Source organism: Mustela nivalis (assembly GCF_964662115.1).
Source record: "Mustela nivalis genome assembly, chromosome: 7".
NCBI classification, from domain to species: domain Eukaryota; kingdom Metazoa; phylum Chordata; class Mammalia; order Carnivora; family Mustelidae; genus Mustela; species Mustela nivalis.
In genome coordinates, this window is record NC_139026.1 from 47,271,601 (window position 1) to 47,296,729 (window position 25,129).

At 41.0% G+C, this 25,129-nt stretch overlaps 1 protein-coding gene and 1 long non-coding RNA gene across 7 annotated transcripts in view; both read left to right on the forward strand.

Moving 5' to 3' along the window:
• Positions 1 to 25,129, forward strand: part of CPM (carboxypeptidase M) — a 105,208-nt gene that overhangs the window by 24,764 nt on the left and 55,315 nt on the right. For 2 of the 6 annotated variants that reach the window (XM_082742912.1, XM_082742914.1), the window contains 2 exons: positions 7,549 to 7,839; positions 8,339 to 8,501. In XM_082742912.1, the coding sequence (XP_082599038.1) occupies positions 8,342 to 8,501 (160 nt within the window). In that variant the 5' untranslated portion in view covers positions 7,549 to 7,839; positions 8,339 to 8,341. Of the gene's footprint in view, positions 1 to 7,548; positions 7,840 to 7,971; positions 8,059 to 8,338; positions 8,502 to 25,129 lie in introns of those variants that run through there. The other 4 variants (XM_082742913.1, XM_082742915.1, XM_082742911.1 and 1 more) reach the window with 3 other exon arrangements.
• Positions 10,611 to 25,129, forward strand: part of LOC309870558 — a 41,134-nt gene continuing 26,615 nt past the window's right edge. The window contains exon 1 of the long non-coding RNA XR_014314705.1: positions 10,611 to 10,991. This is a non-coding gene — a long non-coding RNA (uncharacterized lncRNA). The remainder of the gene's footprint in view (positions 10,992 to 25,129) is intronic.

Below are 25,129 nucleotides of genomic sequence, written 5' to 3' on the forward strand. Positions count from 1 at the left end.
ATATTTTGGTTAATAGTCCTTTATTGGATGTGCATTTGCAAATAATTTCTTTCAACCTGTGTCTTGTCTTCTAATTCTCTCGATATTGTCTTTTTGCCAAACAAAAGTTTTTCATTTTAATAAAGTCCACCTTATCAATTTTTTTTCATGATTCCTGTCTTTGGTATTATATCTCAAAAAGCGTCACCACACCCAAGATCATCTGGGCTTTCTTCTGTTATCTTCTAGGAGTTTTATAGCTTTGTAGGTGTTACATTAGGCTTATGAACCATTTTGAATGCATTTTTGTGAAGGGTGTAAGGACAGCATCTAGATCCACGTTTTTTGCCTATGGCTGTGCAGTTGTCCCAGTACCATTTATTAAATAGACTATTTTGCTTTGTTGTATTGCTTTTGCTCCTTTGTCAAAGATCAGTTTAGGGGTGCCTGGGTGGCTCAGTGGGTTAAGCCACTGCCTTCGGCTCAGGTCATGATCTCAGGGTCCTGGGATGGAGTCCCACATCGGGCTCTCTGTTCAGCAGGGAGCCTGTTCCTCCTCTCTCTCTCTGCCTACTTGTAATCTCTCTCTGTCAAATAAATAAATAAAATCTTTTTTTTAAAAAAAAAGATCAGTTGGCTGTATATATGGAGGTCTATTTTTGGACTCTATTCTGTTCCATTGACCTATTTATCCCTTCTTTTACTGGTACCACACTACTTTGATTACTGTAGCTTTAGAGTAAATTTTTTTTTTAAGCTTTTACTTATTTATTAGACAAAGAGCAAGAGATCACAAGTAGGCAGAGAGGTGGGTAGAGGCAGAGAGAAAGGGTGAAGCAGGCTCCCCGCTGAGTAGAGAGCCTGATATGCGGCTTGAGCCCAGGACCCTGAGATCATGACCTGAGCGGAAGGCAGAGGCTTAAACCACTGAGCCGTCCAGGCGCCGTAGAATAAGTCTTGAAGTCGGAAAGCATCAGTCCTCCAGCTTTGTTCTTCTCTTTCAACATAGTGTTAGCTATTCTGGAGCTTTTGCCTTTCCATATAAACTTTTTTTTTTTTTTAAGTTTTTGTTTATTTATCAGAGAGTGTGAAAGAGAGAGAGACCAAGAGAGTACAAGTAAGGGTAATGGCAGGCAGAAGGAGAAGCAGTCTCCCCCCTAGGCAGGGAGCTCAATGTTCGACTCTATCCCAGGACTCAGGATCAGGACCCGAGTTCCTGAAGGCAGACGCTTTAACTGACTGAGCCACCCGGGTGCCCCTCCATATAAACTTTAAAATCAGGTTGTTAATACCAACAAAATAACTTGTTGGGATTTTAATTGGGTTTGCATCGAAATCTATACAGCAAGTTGGGAAGAACTGACATCTTGACAATACTGAGTCTTACTATTCCCAGCCTTCCTATCTTTTTTTTTTTTTTTTTTTAATAAACATGATTCTGTTTGGGTGGAAGAAGTTCATCTCCAAAAATCTCGAATGCCACGCCCGAGCCGTTGATGTCACACCTCTCGTTTCCGCTCCTGCCCTCGACATCCTCCGCTGCTGCTTCGGGGAAGGGGACAAAGTCTTTGGTCTCAGGATGTTGCGGGAGGCAGCATGGCACACAAGCTCACACTATTGGGATTCATACACATGGAATATCCCTCCATTTGTTTTACTTTTTTGATATCATTCACCAGAGTTTTGTGGTATTCCTCATACAGATCTGGTACATATTTTGTTGGTTTTATACCTAAGTATTTCATTGGCGCGGGGGGGGGGGGGGGGGCTAATGTAATGCTATTATGTTTTTTTTTTTAAGATTTTATTTATTTATTTGACAGAGAGAGATCACAAGTAGGCAGAGAGGCAGGCAGAGAGAGAGAGAGAGAGAGAGGAGGAAGCAGGCTCCCTGCTGAGCAGAGAGCCCGATGCGGGACTCGATCCAGTGACGCGAGATCATGACCTGAGCCGAAGGCAGCGGCTTAACCCACTGAGCCACCCAGGCGCCCCTGCTATTATGTTATTAACTTCAAATCCCACTTATTCATTGTTAGTATATGGGAAAGCAATTGATTTTGTAATAGTAACTGTGTATCCCACAGTCTTACTATAATCACTTATTGGTTCCAGGAGTTTGTCAATTCTTTTGGATTTTCTACACAATCATATCACCTGTGAACAAAAACAGTTTTATATCTCCTTCCCAGTTGTATGCCTTTTTTTTTTTGCCCTCCTTGTTGTATTAGGAAGGACTTTCAGTATAAAATTGAAATCAGTAGTGGGAGGGAACATCCTTGGCTTGTTCCTGAGCTTACTGGAAAAGCTTTGAGTTTCTTACCATTAAGTACGATGTGAGTTTAGGTTTTTTGTAGATAGTCTTTATCAATTTGAGAAAATTTCCCTCTATTCCTAGTTTACTGAGAGTTTTTATCATGAATGGGTGTTGGATTTTGTTAAATGCTTTTTCTGCATCTATTGATATGATCACGTGATTTTTCCTTTTTTGATCTATGAATGTGATGGACAACATTAATTTTTTAAAAGATTTTATTTATTTATTTGACAGACAGATATCACAAGTAGGCAGAGAGGCAGGCAGAGAGAGAGGAAGGGAAGCAGCCTCCCTGCTGAGCAGAGAGCCCAATATGGGGCTTGATCCCAGGACCCCGGGACCATGACCCGAGCTGAAGGCAGAGGCTATAACCCACTGAGCCACCCAGGCACCCCAACATTAATTAATTTTTGAATGTTCAACGAGGTTTGCATACCTGGGATAAAGTCTAGTTGGTCATGACACATAATTTTTTTTATACTTTGGATTTGATTTACTAATATTTTGTTAAGGATCTTTGCATCTATATTCATGACAGATATTGGCCTATAGTTTTCTTTTCTTATAATGCTTTTATCTAGTTTTAGTATTAGGGTAATGTTGACCTCATAGAACAAATTAGGAAGTGTTCCCTCTGGTTCTATCCTCTGAAAGAGTTTGTAGAGGATTGGTATAAATTCTTCTTTAAATGTTTGGTAGAATTCACCAGTAAACTGAGCAGGGCCTGAAACTTCTGGTTTGGGTAGGTTATTCATTATTGATTCAATTTATTTACTAGGTATAAATTTAAACTTATCCTTTAAAAAAGGAATTTTAGTTGTTAACTTGTAGAAAATTGGTACGATGCTCATAATTTCTGCTCTGTAAAGAAGATAGCACCAAAGGTCATAGTTTATTGTCCTGTAAAACATTAATCAGATTTATATCTAAATTTAGCAATAATTTAGAATGACTTCAGTATTTTCTTATACTGAAAATGCACATTATTTCTCTTATCTTTCTTTAAATCATCTTTGTTTACTGCTGATTTTCTCAATAGTTAAAAACTTGACCTGTGTTTAACTGTATTTGTATGAGCATTATTTTATAACATTTTAAAATTATACTTTGACATTTTATAGAAGTACAACTTGGTACTGTTTAAAATATTTAAAATCTTGGGCACCTGGGTAGCTCAGTGGGTTAAGCATCTGCCTTCAGCTCAGGTCATGATCTCAAGGTCCTGAGATTGAGGCCCGAATTGGGCTCCCTGCTCAGTGGGGAGTCTGCTTCTCTCTCTCCCTCTCTCCCCGACTTACGCCTGCTCTCTCTCCCTCTCAAATAAATAAAATCTTTCCAAAAAAAAAAAATCACAAAATCTAGTGACACTTCTGTTCTCATTCTTGTTGACGGTTGTTGAAGTATCTAGCCCCGAGCTATAGTCTTTCCCTCTGTTCCAATTCCTGCCCCTAACTTGGAGACCTTCGTGCCTCTGGGCAGGACGGATCCATCCTCTCCCTTTTCAGGTCCCTCCTATCCCATTTCCAGTGTCCTTCCTCAGTTCTGTAATTCACATCTTCACTCTTCTTCACTTCTGTAACTCAGTACAAAGGATTTTAGATACTCTATTCTTTCAGAACCGTTCATCTCAGATATTTCTGTGCTTTTTGCTCTCTACTGCTTTTAGATGAAAATGCCTTGTTTTTCCGCTTAAAAGAAGTAACATGTTTCCGGGAAAAATTTTTTTTAAATATTTTATTTTTTTATTTGACAGGGAGAGAGCACAAGCAGGGGGAGCAGCAGGAAGAGGGAGAAGCAGACTTCCCGCAGAGCAGGAAGCCCAATGCGGCACTCAATCCCAGGACCCCGGGACCACGACCTGAGCCGAAGGCAGACGCTTAACCGACTGAGCCACTCAGGGACCCCTTTCCTGGAAAATTTTTTTCAGAAAATACAAAAAGATTCAAAAGAGAGAATCAAGACGTTGCCTTCTAGAGCATACCACTCAGCATTTTGCAACATTTTAAATTTGCTGTCGGGAGGAGCTTTTTGTTTGCTTTCCAAAATGGGATCTTATCATTCATTTTACTTTTGTAATTTGGTTTTTGCCACTGAATGATTTATCTTTCCCAGCCAATAAATAGAGACAGACATCATCATTATTATGGCTGAAAAACAATTTATTTTATGGATGTAATGTTCTTTATCTAACCCAGGGTGTCTCAACCTCAACACTGACATTTGGGGCTGGATAATTTATCGCAGGGCTTGGACTGTGCATTGTAGGATGTTCTGTAGCATTCCTGCCATCTACCAGTTACATGCCAGTGTTATCATCCCCCTGGTCCCTTAAATACGCGTCCAGCTAGGGGCCCCTGGATGGTTCAGTAAGTAAGAATCTGACTCTTGATTTCTGCTTAGGTCATAATCTCAGGATCCTGAGATAGAGCTGGGCATGAGGCCCTGTGATCAGCAAAATAATCTCTCTGTCCCTCTCCCTCCCCCTCTGCTCCTCCCCTTCTGCCTGTCCCCCTGATCCTCCCCCCACCCCTCCCCCACCTGCCCCTGTGAGCTTGAGCACTCCCTCTCGCTCTCAAATAAATAAATAAAATCTTTTTTTAAAAAAAATATTTCCAGCTCTTCCAAATGGCTTCTGTGGCCAATCTTATCCCAGTTGAGAACCACTGACATAATCAGTCTACTATTACTTAAAATTTACACTTATCTATTTTTTTTTAACAATTAAAAACAGTGGTGCTAATAACAGTCCTAACATATACAAATTTAGCACTTCTTTGAGTTCCTGCATAACTTAAATTCCTAGAAAAGAACATATTTTAAATGTTGATGTCTATTCCCAGATAGTTCTCCAGATAGTATTATATCAATTTATAGTACCATTTAAACAGCAGAAATGCCATTTCCTCGGATCTTATCCAAGTACTGTCCATCTTTTAAATCTTTCTTAGTGAAATGCAAAACACAATACTATTTTGCCCTTTAAACTTATAAATTCTTGGGGCACCTCGGTGGCTCAGTGGGTTAAGCCGCTGCCTTCGGCTCAGGTCAAGATCTCAGGGTCCTGGGATGGAGCCCCGCATCGGGCTCTCTGCTCAGCGGGGAGCCTGCTTCCTCCTCTCTCTCTCTCTCTGCCTGCCTCTCTGCCTATTTGTGATCTCTCTGTGTCAAATAAATAAATAAAATCTTTAAAAAAAAAACAACTTATAAATTCTTTGATTGCTAATCAGGTTGGTAGCTTTTACTATGTTTATTGGTCATTTGTATTACTCCTTTTGTGAGCTGCTAATTATTATCTTTTGTCCATTCTTGGTTTTGCAAAAGCTCATAATTCTTTCTTCCAGTTTGTAATTTTTCTGGTAACATTTATGCTGAGTTTTCCTTTATAGAAGTTATACATTTTTTGCGTCATCAAATTATTAGCCTCTTTATTGTGGTTTTATTGTTAGTGGTGTCATACTTAGAAAGATCAACTCTGAAGTCTTATACTTCAGAGTATTACTCTATTAGACCAACCTTCTATTTTTCTTTATTTCTCATTAGACCCTAACTAAGCCTTTACTATGTCTAGACCAGTGCAGATCAAATTTGAATGCACATATGGATTAACTAGAATCTTATTAAAATTCACATTCTGATTCAGTAGGTTTGTATGGGACAAGGGAGCCTGCCTTTCCAACAAGCTTACAGGTGATGTCAGTGCTCTTCCTGGAACACACTTTTTTTTCTTCTAATTTTATTTATTTATTTGACACAGGGAAAGATAAGAGTACAAGCAGGAGGAGTGGCAGGGAGAGGGAGAAGCAGGCTCCCGCAGAGCAGGAAACCGGACCTGGTGCTCCATCCCAGAACCCCCAGACCATGACCTGAGCCAAAGGAAGGCAGACCTGGGTGGCTCAGTTGGTTGGGCATCGGCCTAGACCACACTTTGAGTCACTAGGTTTTAGACCTTCAGCCCTCAATTCTCTGTACTCTCTCCCTCCATTCTCTGATTGGTTCTCCTCTGAATTTGCTTCCCTTCCTCCCTACTGTGAATCCCAAGGGTAGTAATTTCAACTATACTTCACCCCTTTGTTTTTTTGGTACAACAACCCTTGCAATCTCTACTTCAATATTGACAAAGCCACCATATCTCCAGTCCCCAGCCATAGTACCACTGAAGGAAGTCCTGTAACTGCTACTTTCTTCTATAACAAATGTATCATTTCTAAAGTCCAATCAGCCAGCTTTCACTTTGTTCCTCCTCAGCTGCCTTTCCCATTTTCATAGTAACTTTGCCTAAATGTTAACTCCTCAACCCTGCTCCACCTCCTTTGAAGCCTCTTTGTCAGTGAATGGCAGTAAAAGAACCTCTTCAAGCCACCTAGTAGAAGTCACAGCATAGTAGCTGCTGCATGCTTAAAAAGAAATCTGCTCAAAAACCCAACAACGTCAAGATTTTCCAACACTTAGAAAAGTCTGTCTAAAGGCTTATGAATTAAACTAGATTATTTAATAAGCACCTCATACAGTTCTTACAATGTGCCTGCCAACTTTAGTTCGGTAGGTATAGGAGTGAGGATTGGAACCCAAATCTTTTGACACCAGTCTTAGGCTTTATCCCTCCAGGCTCTGGTGCTTGGAAATCACAGGAGGCCTCATTGTTCCTGAGAGCTCAATTCTACAATAGTTATCTGTGTCTGCAACAAAGAAGAGGCAGGCAAATCAATAGCGGTTTTCAGCTCCGGATGCATATTTGATTCACTCGAAGCTTTTTAAAAATGTCCTTTCCAGGACCTCACCGGGAAAAAATCTGTTCAATTAGTTTTCAGTGGTGCACTAGTATTTTTTAATCTGTTAAAGAGGAATGTTATTCCAAATCAGGGGTTTTCAAGCTTTTTAGGTTCACTGGACCCTTGGCACAAATCTCCAATCTCTCTGACTGGTAATGTATGACAGGTGTGTGAGGTCTTGGCCCACACCATAAACCGCCTCTTGGGTTTTGGTGAGATCTGTTCTCCCTGATGCAAATGTAGACCACCCTATCCTTCCAGAAAGAAGCGTTTAAGAAACAGAGAAGTAAAATTGGCCTAGGGAGTGTTGGATTTACAAATAGTGGCTGTGTTTCTTCCATGTGATTTCCAAGTTTTAAATTTAACTGATGTAGCCAATCTCACGCACCAAGTAAATTTGTCGGAAATTCTCCTATACTGCACAGTTGGCAATTGAAAACTTCTACACACACGCGTTCTTCTCTCTTGAATCCCACGCGTCTTCAGAGCACGGCCCGGGAGCCTGCCACAGCTGGGACGTGCAGAGCTCTCACGGCGTCCCGGGCTGCAGGCGTCCCGGGGCTGCAGCCGAGCCAAGGGCCCGGCTCCACAGCTGAACACTCGCAGCAGCTGGAGACACCCAAACGCCCGCATGCCCTTCGCCGGAGCCGTGGCCGAGGGCAGGACGTGCTTCCAAGCCAGGGCACCGGCAAAGCCTGAGACCGCGACAGGCGACTCAAAGATTACACCGCGCTCCGCCACCCTCGACCGCGCACCCGCACGGGCCGCCGCACCCCGGTAAGCCCGCGCCGCGCGGGTTCCAGTCCGCCCAGGTGCGAAGGGCGCTGAGCGGCCCCGGCCCCGCCCACCAGGGACCCGCGCGGCGCCCGAGTGGGCCGGCGGCACGTCAGTCAGGCGCCGGGGGCGGGGTCCGGGAGCGCCCGTCCCCCCGCCCGGCTATAATGTCGGGCCCCGGCGGGCTGCCGGCGGCGGGTGGAGGTGCGCGCCTGGGCAAGGGTGAGGCTGAGGGCGCGCGGAGCTCCTGGCAGCTGCGGCGGCGGCTCGCGGACCGGAGGGAGGGAAGGAAGAAGGGGAGGGCGGTGGGATGGAGGGCACTCGGGGCTGCCCGGGCTCCGCTCACACCAACTCTCGAAGGTGCTGCTTCCCACGTTCACCTTCCCGGGCGCGGGCAGCGGTGGGGTCAGGGGACCTGACGGTACAGCGCTGAGCCGAGCCGGGGACCGCCGCAGCCCTTCCCGCCTCTGTTCTCAGCTTTGTTATTTGTATTCATCTCCAGAACATGGACTTCGTCCGCCTCTGGCTAGGGCTGCTGCTGCCCTTGGGGGGTGCGCTGGACTTCGGCTACCACCACCAGGAAGAGATGGAAGCGTTTTTGAAGAACGTGGCCCGAAACTACAGTTCTATCACTCGCTTACACAGTGTTGGGAGGTCTGTGAAAGGTAGGGTCCGTCTCGTGCACTTGCCCAAACCCCCAGTCCTCGCTTTCATTCATTAAATCCACCTTAGCTGCCTGCCCCCTTTCCTTGGAGCGACTCAAAAAGGAGATCCAAGAGGGCAAGCTGGTGCCTTGCGTGTTGGTGGGCTTCTGCTTTTGTGTGTTGTGTTGTCTTAGTTTGCAAGGGAAGTAGTAGGAAGACCTGAATTTTAGGAGACGTCTCTGCTGTCATTCAGTGCCATTGAGACTTGTTCTTTTTCCATCTTGCAGGCACTAGTTGCTTGAGGTGTGTATTTTTGTTTTTTTCTTGGTAGGTAAACTTATGTCAAGAAGGTGTCCGTTTATCCATCGCAGCTTTCCCCCTTTGTTGGCTTCTTTAAATAGGATTTGGACTGTTAGTATCATTTCGGTTTTTTCAAAGTCTCCTTTAAGCTAAAATAGTAAAGTTCTGTTGGCGAGATTTCTGTTGTGTATAATCAGCCCTAGGACATAAAGTGATGCAAAACTATCCTTTCTATAAGTTTATGTTAAATAGTACCGTTGGTAAGATTTGTGTCATGCGTAATTAGCCCTCTGGATTAAAGTTATGTAAAGAAGTGACTGATACTGATTAAAGGCTCTTTTAAGATTATCTATTTGGATAAGGCAATTGCTGGATAATAAATATGTTAGTAATGATTGAGACTAGCATTTTCACATTTATCATTTAACTGCTTTATTGTTTTAATTTAGAAATTAATATATTAAATATAAATAACTGTATATTAAGTCTCATTCTGATAGACAAGGAATTTGAATCAGAGATATTAAGTATTTTGCTCAGGATCACCAGATGGTAGATTTCATAAGCAGACTGGCATTCAGATCCTTCTACTTAAAGGTGTAGATATTTTGGGGAAAGTCAAATACTTTGTCAAACATTGTTATTTCTTCATCTTTTTATATTGCTACCCCGGAAGAGATTACCTGAAAACTTAATGCTTAAACCAAAAGTTTTGTTAAGTTTATGCTATTTGGAGCTTCTCTCTTTCTAAGGTGTATTCAAACTACCTAGATTTCAGCTCTGAGCTTTTGAACCAGGGAGTGCCTCTTAATTACCATATTTTTAAGAAAAAAAAATTAGTCATGGTTTTTATGTTAAGACCTATTTACTTACATCCAATGCAACATAAAAAATGCTGGGTCATGTGTGTAATGGTATCTTTGTTTTCAAACAACATTGCCAAAGAGTTGGTGCCAGAATTACTCTGTACTGCTCTATAATCCAAATTACAAAGGTTGGATGTGTAAGAAATTGTATCTTGAATGAGCATATGTATTCAGCCTTTTGAAATCATTTCCCCCTAGGGTTCAAGAAGACCAATTTTAAAAGATCTAAGAATACTAATTATATTAATAAAGCAAATACCTTGAGTTATTGTTCTGCCATCATTTAGACCACAAAATGATGAGGGTGTTGTTAATTTTAAGTACTAAATGATTTGGCAAGTTTTTATGTTTTCAAGCACAAAGTGCTTGTGAAAGAAAATTGGAGAATCTTTTAATAATGTGAACCAGCTCCTCTGATCTGTTTTGCATGATATCGGATGACCATGACAGTGAAAGCCGCTAGGCTCCCCCTCCCCAACTTTGTATGCACTCTTATGGGTAAAGGACTGAGATGTTTTCCTGTAAAAATAAAATCTGACACTAGTCATCAAATGTTTGTGTTCAATATATTGTTCTGCATAATTACCCCAATTAGGAAAAAGTTTCCAGGTGGTGGGTTAAACTGTACACTGTATCACTCACTGCATGTTTTCATGACCATTGAAAACCAGTGCTCATTTGTTGGTCCTCTTTTCACTAGATAGGCAGTTTTCCCTGGCTGTCCCACCCTCTGGTGTAGGATAGTCTGCTTAGCAAACAGCCTTTATGATACGTGTTATTTATTTAATTTATTATGAACCTGGGCAATCTACCTAGAAGAGAAAGGAATATTCCTACCCGGTCAAATACATTTTTAGGTTTTGTAAATGCACATCGAGTGGATTTTTGTTTTAATCATGAATCCCATTCTGCTTTTCTTCCTCCATTCACATTTTTTCATTACATGTCTCTATGAACTGACAAGGTCTGCAGAGGTTAAATTGGTTGCTGTATAGTGTTTTATCCTCTTGGTTATAGGAATTGTCTTCATTTGCCTTTTGGGGGCATCTATATGGTTCTGATGATCTAGTATAAACAACGACGCTTTAAAAGCATTGATAGCGTCATGATGATTACCTTACATTATAACTGGTGCTTTTAAGTTTTTTATTTTGAAATGCTTGAAACCCACACAAAGGTTGAACACACATACACCCTTCACCCAGATTCAGCCATACTAGACTGACCATATTTCGTTTGAACCTTTTGGAGGAAACCCCATGACCTAATGACCTAGTAAAATCTTCGGTGAAACGAGAGAAGCAACTCCAGAAACTGACAACCAAGTTGAGAAAACTTAGAAAAGGTACAATATTTATCGGTTTATTCATTCCTCCATTTAGTTAAGCAAATATACCCCCCCTTTTTTTCCACTCCTAACCCCCTCTGTCTAGTATGATGCTGGCACATATTCAGTAATTTTTATCCTTTTTTTAAATGAACTGAATGTTTGCTGAGTGAAAGCTTTTGTGAAGTAAGCAAAGTTGTGTGCCATTCATTGCCTACTGTTAGGTAGCCCCCTTTAAAGGACAATTATATTTATTGTGGATTTCCCCAACAAGCCTCTCCACACCCCCCAGCATTAGTTCTAGGACTGTGCATGTGTATGTATGTATGTATTTTTTTTTCCTGCCACTTCTTTTCTTTTTTTTTTTTTTCCTTTTTTAAGTTTTTAATTCTGGTTAATTTATGGTGTTATATTAGTTTCAGGTACAATATAGTGATTCAGCACTTCCATACATTACCCAGTGTTCATCACAAGTGCATTCCTTAATCCCCCTCAGCCCATTTCACCCATCCTGCACTCCCTTCTCCGCTCCTCTGGTAACTATCAGTTTGTTTTCTATAATTAAGAGTCTCTTTCTTCATTTTGTTCATTTGTTTTTTAAATTCCACATATGCGTGAAATCATAGGGTATTTCTCTTTCTCTGACATTTTGCTTACCATTATACTTTGTCCATGTCATTGTAAGTGGTATGATTTCATTATTTTTTATGGCTGAATAATACTTCATTTTGTGTGTTTGTATGTGTGTGTATAAATATACATACCACATATTCTTTATCCAATCATCAATCAGTGGACACTTGGCTGCTTCCATATCTTAACTATTGTGAATCGTGCTGCTATAAATACAGGGGTACATGTATACCTTAGTATTCTTTGGGGAAATACCCAGTAGTAAAGTTACTGGATGGTAGAGTAGTTCTATTTTTAACTTTTTTTTTTTAATAATTTATTCATTTATTTGACACACCCAGAGAGAGAGAGAGAGAGATCACAAGTAGGCAGAGAGGCAGGCAGAGAGAGAGGAGGAAGCAGGCTCCCTGCTGAGCAGAAAGCCTGATGTGGGGCTCTATCCCAGGACCCTGAGATCATGTCCCGAGCAGAAGGCAGAGGCTTTAACCCACTGAGCCACCCAGATGCTCCCATTTTTAACTTTTTGAGGAACCTCCATACTGTTTTCCAGAGTGACTGTGCCAGGCTGTGTTCCCAGCAGTGAATGAGTATTCCTTTTTCTAGCTTTAGGACCATTTAAAATGAGATTTTCTACTATCTCCGAATTCTCCGCTTTAAGACTTCCGCTAAGTCTAACCTTTACTTTATCTGAATAAAGAAGGTTGCAAAGGGCAAGGAATAGATAATAAAAATTTGTTATCAAGTGCTTTTCATATTATGTTTTAATACATTATTTCAATCTCAGTGACTCTGAGTAGGTATTGTTATTCTTGTTTACAAAACAGGTCAAGGGGCTCCTGGGTGGCTCAGTGGGTTAAAGCCTCTGCCTTCCACTCAGGTCATGATTCCAGGGTCTTGGAATCAAGCCCCGATTCGGGCTCTCTGCTCAGCGGGGAGCCTGCTTCCTTCCTCTTTCTCTGCCTCTCTGCCTCCTGTGATCTCTGTCTGTCAAATAAATAAATAAAATCTTTAAAAAAACAAACAAAAAAACAGGTCAAATGAAGCACAGGGAAGTTAATTAACTTGCTGAAGTTCACACAGCCAGTTAAGTGTCAAAGGATTCAAATGCAGATCCTTGATTCCCCAAACCCATCTCTTTGACATTTAAAGAAGCAGTTTGGCACAGATGTAGATGATTACAAGGAGAATGAGGTTGTTAGTGGAGGGTTTAAGAGTCCTGTTTGGGGCACATGTGATTTGAAAACCTAGCTTCTGCCATGGATTGATAGCTGTGTTGTTCATGACGGTAGTCATTAGTCACCTGGATATTGAGCAATCGGAGTGTGACTAAAGAACTGAGATGTGCTAAAAGTGATTTTTGTAGACTTAATACAAAAAAAGTAAAATAATAATGTTTTTATGCTGATCACCTGTTGAAATGACAACTAAGAACTATAGGTTAAAATTATTTTTAAAATTTTACCTACTTTTTACTTCTGTTAGTGAGGTTAGAAAATTTTTAAATTATATGATTTGCATTATACATTTAGATTGGGCTCTACTGACCTAGACAGAAGTTTGGTAGTAACTTTCTTCTTAGGACAAAAGGAATTTAAGTTCATTTAGAAAATTTGGAAGATAGAGCAAAGCACCAGGAAGAAAATTAAAATCTTACCACCATACAAAGAAAACCGTATACTAAAATCACTATGTGTACTGTTCTGTGCCTTTCTCCCCCACAGTAAGCCAATTATCTTGTTTGTCCATGCAAACATGTTATTTCTAAAACTTGATTTTAGGGGCGTGTGTGGCTCAGTGGGTTAAACCTCTGTCTTCAGCTCATGTCATGGTCCCAGTGTCCTGGGATGGAGCCCCGAGCCCGCATGGGGGGGGGGGGAGTGTGTCTCTGCTCATCAGGGAGCCTGCTTCCCCATCTTTCTCTGCCTACTTGTGATCTCTATCAAATAAATCAAATCTTTAAAAAAAAAAAACTGGATTTTAATGCCTGCTTTGTGTCCTACCAATGGATATCCTAGTTTTTATTTAACTTCTATCCCACTGATGGGTGTGCATTTCTAAAATCTTCCTATTACAAACAATGCCAGAGTAGACCTCATCCTAGGGAAGACGGTGAAAATGGTCGGAACACTGGCTTTGGAACCACAGTAAGTGCAAATTCTAAATCCTTTACTCTGTAGCAATGTGTCCTGGAGTTGTTGGATAATTCCTGGCACATAGAAAGTGCTACATAAAAGCCACTCCTGCTAAGGATACAGTAGCTTCTGTTAGGGAAAAATTTCAAAATTACCAGGTCTTAAGCAGTTTTATATATTTGATACATGTAATCAAATTGCTGTGCCAAAAAGATTGTATTGATTTTCATAATCTCACAAGAAATGTAAGCTAAGAAGAAAACAACTTCTCTATATCTATTAGTCTTAAATCAGTACTGGCATTAGGGGTTTAAAAGATTATTCTAGTATTTGTCCAAGAGCACAATGTGTTGGTCATACAAGATGCATCAGTTGTGGAGATCTGCTTTACTTCATCGAACCTACAGTTAACAATACTTAATGCTTAAAATGCTTAAAAATTTGCTTAGATGGTAGATCTTAGGTTGCATTCTTAAAATAATAGCATAATAATAAAGACTATTGAAGTGTCTATTTTTCACTGTTTAATGTATAAGGGAAGATTTATTTCTCGTGCTTCTTCCCCAACAACATTCACCTTCCCGTATTCAACAGATACTAATTGTAATTACCTTGCCAGGGGCAATACCATTTCAGATGCTACCATTCTAGTAATCTACCTAGAAATGGTTTAGACTCTTGCCCTGAAGAGGCATGTACAGTGTTCTCCCACACACATCTCTCATTGTTTACTGCCCTTGGTGGGGTAGATTTTATCTGGTGATTTGCCCTCAGAAAAGAACATTGTATGCAAAACTTTGCCCCAGCATTTGGTTTTCTGTCACACTTTGTTCGTTTCTCAAGTGTGATCATAAAGCTAGTTTGCTTGGGATCCTGTATTAAATGCTCATTTTAGTTTTTATTATCACTATTGTTATTATTCATTTTTATTTATTTTTTGAGAGAGAGAGAGCATGTGCACAGAGGGGCAGGGGCAGAGGGAGAGAGGAAATCTTAAGCAGGTTCCCTACCCAGCACAAAGCCCAGCATGGGCTCGAACTCATGACTCTTAACAACCTGAGCTGAGATCAAAAGTCTGATGTTTAACCAACTGAGCCACCCAGGCACCCCTAAAATGTTCATTATGATGTAAATGTGACATTGAGGACCAAATACAAAACTATTAAAATCTAAGAATTTCAGCTGTAAAACACATTTGTGATTTTAAAGTTACAATGGCTTGGCAAACCTTTGTGGCTCTTGAAAAGACTGAAATGCAAAGTCCTTTTCTGAAACACAGATGTCAGCCTTGTTTTTCACCATTCAGGGTTTCTTAAAGATACTGCCTATTAAAATACAGAACGAAAAAATAAAATAAAATACAAAACGGATTTAGATTTACCCTACATTTGTAGTATGATATGAGGAAAGAGGAAATTGAGGACAGAGGAAATTGAGACAGAATATCCAAAAAGTAACATAGAATTTTACTCTGCTTCTATCTAGTAACCGTTTTGATTCTAGATCTCAAATCTCTCTAAACAGCAATACTCTAGGGACTAAAAAAATAACATCAAGCAACTTTTACAGTTTGCCTGATATTATGTATCACCTGATCATTCTAACAATGGTATGAAATACCGTTATTATCCTCCAATTTACATATGAAGAATTGAGATTAAGTGAATTATATATAGTAAATGACAGAGGAACCAAATTATCAGTATATGAAACCAATGTGTGTCTTGTGCCAAATTTTCAAACTTTTTCACTCTGAAATTTCTCCAATTACGTTTTTCTCTGTCCCCGTTTCTTACCTCCTCCACCTTGTACTTCCCGCACCCCATCTTGCCTCTGACCCTTGATTCTGAAAAAGTTGACGCATATCCTCTAACATCCAAGAAAAGTCCTATATTAAATGTTTTTTTTTTTAACGTGTTAAGTGCTCTTCTGTGGAATTCCTTGACCCCTTTTAGGTATTCAGTTTCATCTAAAGCAGTTTGGATTCCATCTTTTGTTGTAAAGGTAAATTTTTTCTATATGCCAAAACTCTTGAGTATGAGGCAAAGGAGAGGTCTGAGATTGTGGTTTGCACGCTTACAGGAGGGACATCCACCCACCAAAATGCCATCTCTTTAGAGAACAGTGATTCTCATTAAGAGCAGTACCGCCCCCTAGGGGGAATTTTGGAAATGCGAGGGGGAGGTTTAGGTGGTAACTTAAAAGTCTGGGGAGGGGGAACCCTACTGATGCATTCTTCTGGTCTCCTCAGCAATGTATGAATAGTTATGCAAAGTTAAAAAAAAAATTGTCACCCACATTTTCTAATGCCCTCTAGGTGAAACACCAGAGCCTAAAACCAAACTCTGTTTTATGTGCAAATAAAACTTTTCCCACAGTTTTAATATATACTGAACTTTCGAGGAACATAACTGTATGTAAACTGAGGGAAAATTCTCTTTTCCATAGCTCTGAACTTGACTGAGAGGGATTTCACATTCGTAAAATCTTTAGTGACTACCCACCCCCCCTCCCGCCCGAATCCATCTGCCTTTGTAACAGATACGTTCATGGTGACTCTCAAGGATAGGTACAGGCATCTGATTTTCTCATGTCTTCTTGTGGCTCCCGCCCCAGGTTTTACCTGCTGATACCATGTTTGATTATAAGTTGTTTCCCTTTTATTTCTCTTTTATATACTCTGAATGCTATATCGATCGTTTTGAAATTATCTACATAAATGTGTTTTCTGTGAGTGGTATGCCAGCATCGTAAAGGAAGAGTTGCAAAATATTGGGCATGAAAAAAAGAGGCATAAACTGGTGGGGTTGGGAGCTGTTGAAATAAAATCACAGACCTAGATTCAAGTTCATGTAGCCAGCATCCAAAAGGTGTTTGATCTCTGTTCATAATTAATGAACAGGCACGCGTGTCTGGAGGCAACACTGTGGTGGTGACCGTGGTATCTGAACTGAGCAATAAAAACTGCCATTCATCCTGTTTCCTGCTTTCAGTTTGTGTATCTAGAATGTCCCTTTCTTTAAGAGTACCTAGTAAGATTAAAAAGAACTCTAAAGTAAAAAAAAAAAAAAAAAAAAATTTTTTTTTTTTTTTTTTTTTTTTAAGATGATTTCAGACATCAACTGGCACCTGGGTTAGGAGAAGGGCCATTAAAGCAAATCTTCCTATTTAGTGATTTGAAGCAACTGGTCTTCTTCCTGGCTCCACAGTGATTCAATGTAACAGAGAATAGTCGTTTGCTGAGTTCATTGGTCCTAATTTGAGTTTGGTTAAAAGGAAACAGACATGAGTTGCACATTGAGAATGTTTCTCATCTCAGTGTTGCAAGGACTGCTGCATGTCAGATGTTTTAAAGTACAAATTTTCTGGTCTGTGACCCTTGGCATATAGTAGCTTCAGCAAGCTCAGCTGGAGGGCTTAGTCTCCACTGCATCAGAAAAAGTCTGCCAACTTCAAACAAATTGCCTTCAAACTGCTCCACAGACTTATCAAGAACTTACCCAGAGCTGAAGATAACAGCCTTATGGTGGGGTATAAAGGCAGTAACAGTCGTGCTTATGTACTGGGAAGGTTTACCCTTCCACAGAGTCTAGTAAAAGAAACCAACGAGATCCCCCTTCTGTTTAAGTAAAGAACTTTCTATTTGTTGCTTTCCCAGTTTTTTAATTCCGCTGATAGGAATCTCTGAGGAAACTAGAACCACACTTGAGCAAAACTGAAGTCACATGAACAATTATCCAAATACATGCCTCAGATACCTTTCTGACAAAGTACACAAGGATGTTATGAATACAGTCAGAGGTAATGTAGTACAATGTCCCATTTTTTGAGTGGGAATGGATGTCACAGACCCTGTGATCCCTCATTCAGTTCTTCATGGCTTAGTTCAAAATGTTAAGTCCTCCTGGAAGCCTTTCTCCAGTCCCCTGGGTGGACTTAGCATCTCCCTGGACCCCTTTTCCTGATCAACTTTGGGGGCTTTAGCTATGTTGCCCCTAGGGGCAGGCATCAGGCTGTGTTCATCTTCGTATCCGAGGCCCAGATGTATTCTTATTAAAGGCCAAGCACTCTCGGGTCGAAGCTGGAAAGTTTTTCCATGCATAGTAAGTGAGACATGAATGTATAGCATATAGTCATGTCATTATACTGCGTGAGTATATAGAATATAAATTTTTATATGTGCTTTCATGTATTCACATTTATCATATATAACTTTGGTATATAACTGAATTTCTAAACGTAATACAAAGTCTGAAATTTATCTGAAATTTGACTCCATGTGCATCTAGCATTATTAAGGTGGAAATAAATCCAATTAAAAAGTAATGGGAAGGGGCGCCTGGGTAGCTCCCTGCGTTAAAGCCTCTGCCTTCGGCTCAGGTCATGATCCCAGGGTGCTGGGATGGATCCCCGCATCGGGTTCTCTGCTCCGCGGGAAGCCTGCTTCCTCCTCTCTCTCTGCCTGCCTCTCTACCTACTTGTGACCTCTGTCTATCAAATAAATAATAATCTTAAAAAAAAAAAAGTAATGGGAAAACTATTGAATTGCTATTTTATGGCAAATAATATAAATTGGAGAGGTAGATGCCATAGCTCCAGAGAAGTCACTAGAGCGCCGGACCTTTGTGTCTTTCAGGCGGTGAAAGGCATGATTGAATTACCCTCAAAAGCCTAGAGTGGTTCTGTCCCCCTAACCCTTGGGTCCTCCCAATCAAACATCCATTAAGAGCGAGTAAATATAGGAGATACGCATGCTGCTCCAGTAAGGAGTTTGAGTAAATATGCCTTGCTTTATTTGAACAGTGCAAAGATAACTTAAGTATCTATTTAGAGAATTTAAAAAGAGAAGAAAAGAATCCTGTGATGAAACCTGCCCTCTACCCCACACAGTTGAGCAGAATACAGAAACCCTTTGATTCAGTGACTTTTCTCCATCCACACTTCAGAACGTTGTACAGATTTAAGATGAACGCAGCTGACACGTTTAATTATTCTTGCTTCAAGTGGTTCAAACAGACACAGGTTTTGGAAATTCACAAGTAGATAGACTGTCAAAGAACCTTCACTTTAATTTTTAGATGTACTAAATACTCATTCCCTTGTCCACTGTTGATAACTCAGTCAGGCCACCTATTAAAATTCTTTTGAAGGCAAGGGGGTGTTAGTCCCTTTTGTGAGTATAGACACCTGGAGATGAGTAGAGGACACAGATCATTTTTTTAAAGATCTTATTAATTTATTTGAGAGAGAGGGTACAAGCAGTGGGGAGGGGCAGAGGGAGAGAGAGAGAAGCAGACTCTCTGCTGAGCACAAAGTCCTATGTGCGGCTCCATCCCAGGACCTGAGATCATAACCTGAGCCGAAGGCAGACGTAAACGACTGAGCCACCCACAGACTGAGCCCTTGCACAGATCATTTTAACATGCAACAATTCAATAGTTTCCCCATTACGTTTTAATTAGAAAGATTTATATATACCTTAATAATACCAGATGTGCATGGAGTTAAATTTCAGTTAAAGGCTACTCAGTTGGAGACTATTTTTTTTTCTTAGTAACTCTCTTAGTAACTCAGTTGAATAATCTTACCATCCTAGAGATAAGCCTAGCTGATTTATCATTCGTTACTGTTAAGTTCCTTTCTCTTTTTTAAGAAACAGGAAGCTAAATTGGGATATACCACATTCTGGCTTTAACAAACAGTTTATTGGGCTTGGTCATCTTTTAAGTTTTAAGAACATGTACTTTTAAGTGCACAGTATGTTTTTATGGGATCTATAGCACACACAAGTTCCAGGTGCAGAAGTGGGCAACAATTGCAAAGGCCTCGAGGTCCACAGGACTATTGAGTCGAACTGGGTGAAGTTGGAGAGGTATGCGGGGGACAGGTCTCTATAGAGTACTTTGCAAGTCAATTCAAGCATGGAATGTTCGCTTCTGTTCTGAGGATAATAGGGAACCATTGGAGGGTTTTAAGGATGGTAATATATAAAATGAGGTAGGTTTAAAAAAGATAATAACTTTGGCTGTTGAATAGAGAATTAAAAAGGCACAAATATAGAAGCAGAGAGAATAATCCAATTATAGTCAGGCAAATGGTGATGGTGGTGATTTTGATTAAGAAAATGGAAGGAAGGGACGCCTGGGTGGCTCAGTTGGTTGGACGACTGCCTTCGGCTCAGGTCATGATCCCGGAGTTCCCGGATTGAGTCCTGCATCGGGCTCCCAGCTCCACGGGGAGTCTCTTTCTCCCTCTGACCTTCTCCTTACTCATGCTCTCTCTCATTGTCTCTTTCTCAAATAAATAAATAAAATCTTTAAAAAAAAAAAAAAGGAAAGAAAATGGAAAGAAGTATAAGGATTAGAGATTTGTCTCAGAAATAAAACCAACAATACTTGCTAATAGATTGGAAGGGAAGAGGAATATCAGGAGAAAAAAAAATCCAGGAATGACCTTTAGCTTTTATGCTTGGCCAACAGAGTGTGGGAGGTATTATTGACCAACATAGAGACAACTAGAAAAAGGCAAGTTTGGGCTGAAATCAAGAGTTCTGATTTAGACTCTTTTTTTTTAAGATTTTTATTTATTTATTTGACAGAGAGAGACAGCGAGAGAAGGAACAGAAACAGGGGGAGTGGGAGATGGAGAAGCAGGCTTTCTGCTGAAGAGGGAGCCCAATGCGGGGCTCAATCCTAGGACCCTAGGACCACGACCTGAGCTAAAGGCTGACACTTAATGACTGAGCCACCCAGGTGCCCCTAGACAACTTTTTATTATAAGTTTGAAGTCCTTAGAAGACATCCAGTGGGGATGTCCAGTAGTTGGGTATGGGTGTGGAGTTTAGGGGAGAGGTTGGCTAGAGAAATAGACAGATATACTTGAGGGCTATCAGTATATAGATGGTATTAAAACCCATGGAACTGAAAATAATCTAACAAGCAAGTGAAGCTAAAAGAAAGCCAGAATAATAGGAGCGCCTGGGTGGCTCAGTGGGTTAAAGCCTCTGCCTTCGGCTCAGGTCATGATCCCAGGGTCCTTGGATTGAGCCCCACATCGGGCTCCCTGCTCGATGGGAGCCTGCTTCCCCTCCTTCTCTCTCTGCCTGCCTCTCTGCCTACTTGTGATCTCTGTCTGTCAAATAAATAAATAAAAATACTAAAAAAAAATAAAAATAAAAAAAGGTCAGAATAGAGTGCTAGGGCATTATGCCATTTAGAGTCTGGTAAGGATAGAAGCTGGTGAAGGAGATGAAAAGAAAATCAGCAATAAGTTAGGAGGAAAAAGAAGAGTTGGGATCATAGACGTCAAGGAAGGTCAGCAACTCAAGAAGGAGGTTATTTTGGGGTCCCTTGACCACCCACTGGTAAATTGCTAGAAAGACTCACAACTCAACATGAAGTCCTATTCAGAGCTAAGGGGTTTTTTGTTGTTGTTGTTGTTGTTTAAGATTTAATTAATTTATTTGAGAGAGAGCAAACAAGCATGAGCAGAAGGAGAAGGAGGAGCAGACTCCCCACTGAGCGGGGAGCCCTACACCGGGCTTGATCCTAGGACCCCGGGACCATGACCTGAGCCAAAGGCAGATTCCCAACCAACTGAGCCACCCAGATGCCCCAGAGCTAAGGTTTTTTAAACAAAGGATATGGTGTAGGAATAGCAGGATAATGGTGACCTACATAAGCAAAGACCTGAAAGGTCAGCAGCCACTTCTTCGCTGTCTCTCTGTGAGGATCCCAAAGCTATGTGTTTCTCTCTAGCTAGGGAAGCCCACTCAGGTCTTGGCAGTCCAGAGCCCTTCAATGGCGCTGATCACATCACTGTGGGGCCATCCAGAGTGCAGACTCCTACAGGCTACCACAGTACCTCATGAATCTTCTTATTTACTTTAAACAGTGCTTTTGGCTTGGTTCATCCTGACCTACTACTGACTTGGGGGTACAAAATAACATCATTAATTAGAGAACATTTCAGGAATATAGTGCTGGGTGTTTGGTTAAGGGTCCTTACTGCCACTCCAGTGTTCCCAGAGATAAGCAAGGGGTGAGTAAAAGAGACAGGCCATTTTAACTCTTTCCTTGCTGAGGTCTTGGTTAACCAACCATGTGGAATGCTGCTGTAACTGAAAAGCCAGAGCCAGGAAGTGGAATTAAAATAAATTGTTTTTCTCTAGACCTATTTATTCCAAGGACATTTATTGAATGCCTAATATAATTTGTGGTGTGTGCTAGCATAAGAATATAGAGGTAAAGAAGTTAGACTTGGTCTCTGACCTGGTGGGGTTGACAACCTGAGAGGCGAGTAGGAGGGAAGAGATCCCCCCAGGAGATACAGGTGTGAGTGGCCCTGTGGGAGCCACGGCAAGGAGACACACGTTGGCCGAGTCCCGCAGGCGTCTGGGTAGAAGGGGGAAGGTGAGGCAGTAAAGTAGTGTGTTCAAAGGCCTGGTGGTGGGGCGCCTGCGTGGCTCAGTGGGTTAAAGCCTCTGCCTTCAGCTCGGGTCATGATCTCAGGGTCCTGGGATGGAGCCCCGCATCCGGCTCTCTGCTCAGCAGGGATCCTGCTTCCTCCTCTCTCTCTCTCTCTCTCTCTCTGCTTGCCTCTCTGCCTACTTAAGATCTCTGTCAAATGAATAAATAAAAATATTTAAAAAAAAAAAAAAAGGCCTGGTGGTGAAGGAGCCTATTGACCTTGAGGAACGCTCAAAGTTCAGTGTGGCTGGAGGGGAGAGAGGAGGTGAGAGTGGGAGGACCAAGGAGGACCTTGTACACTTTGTTGAAGACTTTTGGCTTCATCCGGAAGGAGCCATAATCATCCTAAGGATTCGTGCCTGATCGGAAAATGACACATTTGTTTTCTTGATTGGAAACTTTCTGATAACTTTGCATTTCATTTTGCATCACAGTAAAGATACCCTTTAAAAGATAAGGTGGAACAGCTATTTCTGGGAGGAAAAAAAAAGAGAAAATACAAACCCACCAGCCCAAATAAATCAGGACACCAATAACATGTAATACCAAATGCATAAACATAACACTTCCCAACAACTGTCAGTGTGGAAAGTTCTGGTTTAAATCCCATAATTGGACTGAACTATTCATTTAAACCTTAAAGATTATTTTACAATACAGTTTACTAGAAACATTTCACAGTGTATGACACATACTATCTTTTTGCCCTCATAGAACACAAATCACAGGAGAGGGAAGGATTTTTTTTTTAAGATTATTTATTTATTTATTTATTTATTTATTTGAGAGAGGGGAGAAGGTCAGAGGGAGATGCAGACTCCCCATGGAGCTGGAGCCCGATGTGGGACTTGATCCCGGGACTTTAGAATCATGACCTGAGCGAAGACAGTTGCTTATCCAACTGAGCCATCCAGGCACTCCGAGAGGGAAGGATTTTTTTAATGAGTTTTGGAGGCAATTCTGTGTATGCTAAACTTATAGAGAAACTGATAAATGTTACACCTAGAATTCAAAGAGAAATGCCAGAATATGTAGAAACAGATACTTTTTTTTTCCCAGCCGTATTGAGATATATATAATTGGCGTCTAACATTGTGTAAGCTTAAAGTATAGAAATGATTTGATATGCACATATTATAAAATGATTGCCATAATAAGATTAGTTAACACCTCTTTGACCTAACATTAGTATACTCTTGTGGAGGTGGTAAGAGTGGTTAAGATCCACTCTCAGCAACTTGAAAAGTATATAATATATAATAAAGTATTGTTAACTATGGGGACATGCTGTACATTAGATCTTAGAACTTACTTGTCTTATAACTGGAAGTTTGTACCATTTAATCAATGTCTCCCCATTTCCCACACTTCCTGGTTCTTGGCAATCACCAATCTCCTCTGTTGCTATGACTTTGGCTTTTTTAGATTCTGCATCAAAATGAGATTATAAGATATTTATCTTTCTGTGTCTGACTTATTTTACGTAGCATGATGCATATATATGTATAATAGGCTTTGTTATATATAGTAATATAGTGTGTGTGTCTGTGTGTGTGTGTGTGTGTATATTCATATACATATATGTGGTTATCCATTCATCCATCTCTGGACATTTAGGTGGTTTCCATGTGTTGGCCATTGTGAATAATTCTGCAATGAACATAGTGGTGCAGATACCTCTTAGGGAGAGTGATTTCATTTCCCTTGGACATCTGTATCCAGAAGCGGGATTGCTGGATCATATAGTGGCTCTGGTTTTAATTTTTTTTGAGGAAGCGCCATACTGTTCCCCATAATGGCTGCACCATTTTACATTCCCACCAACAGTGTGCAGATACCTTCTACTGAAAAATAATGTGGGTGGGCTTCTGGGTGGCTTAGTAGGTTAAGCCTCTGCCTTTGGCCCAGGTCATGGTCTCAGGGTCCTGGGATGGAGCCCCACATCAGGCTCTCTGCTCAGCGGGGAGCCTGCATCCCACCACCCCCACCCTGCCTGCCTCTCTGCTACTTGTGATCTCTGTCTGTCAAATAAATAAATAAAAAGTCTTTAAAAAAATAATGTTGGGATATTGTTCTTATGAAATACAACCATTTGTATTTCCAGGTGGTAGTAGCAGCACTGAGAGGGAACTCAATCATGGTCTCATTTCCTAGGGAAGCTAAGAGCCGTGAGGATGGGAGATGAAAGAAATGCAAGCACTGTTTATTGAGCGCCTGTCCCATACCCATACTGTGCTAGGCCCTTTACAAATATTCCTCATTTAAGCTGTGTAAAAACTCTGAATTCTTTACATTCCTATTTTAGAGCTGAGAACAAATAGAGCTCAAAGATGAAGCAATTGATGACCCAAGTTTCTATCTTGGGAACTTGGTGGATTTGGGTCATTAACCCACATTTGGGCCTTAGTAATTCATTTATATATTTATTCAAATATTCAGGGAACTCCTGTTGTCTACCAGGATCTGTAGAAAGGTACAAAGAACAAGGCCTGGACATTGCTCTTTCCGAGCTAGGGCTGGGGGCTGGGGTCTTGAATTTCAGTCACTGAATGAGAAAAGCACCATGGCAGGACTCTGGCGTTCAGAGGCCTGACCTCCAGGAGGCTATCAGGGAAGCTGATACTTACACAAAGCTCTGAGTGTTACCAGGTGAACAGGTGAGAGGCTAGGAATTCCAGGTAAAGTGAATGAAAAAACAGACCACGGCCTAGGGACCTTGGTGGGATTGTTCTGGGAAGCGGGTAGGAGCACTTTGTGCTGACAGTGCCCTGGTGTGTGTGATCAAGGATAAAGATTTGCTGGTGCTTGTTTCTGCTGGATCTTAGCATCTAGGGTGTCTTAATTTGTGCTCACTGGAAGATAATAAAGTCTTAGAAGGATTTTGTCATCATGGGGCCTTTTTTTTTTTTTGGAAACAGTGATA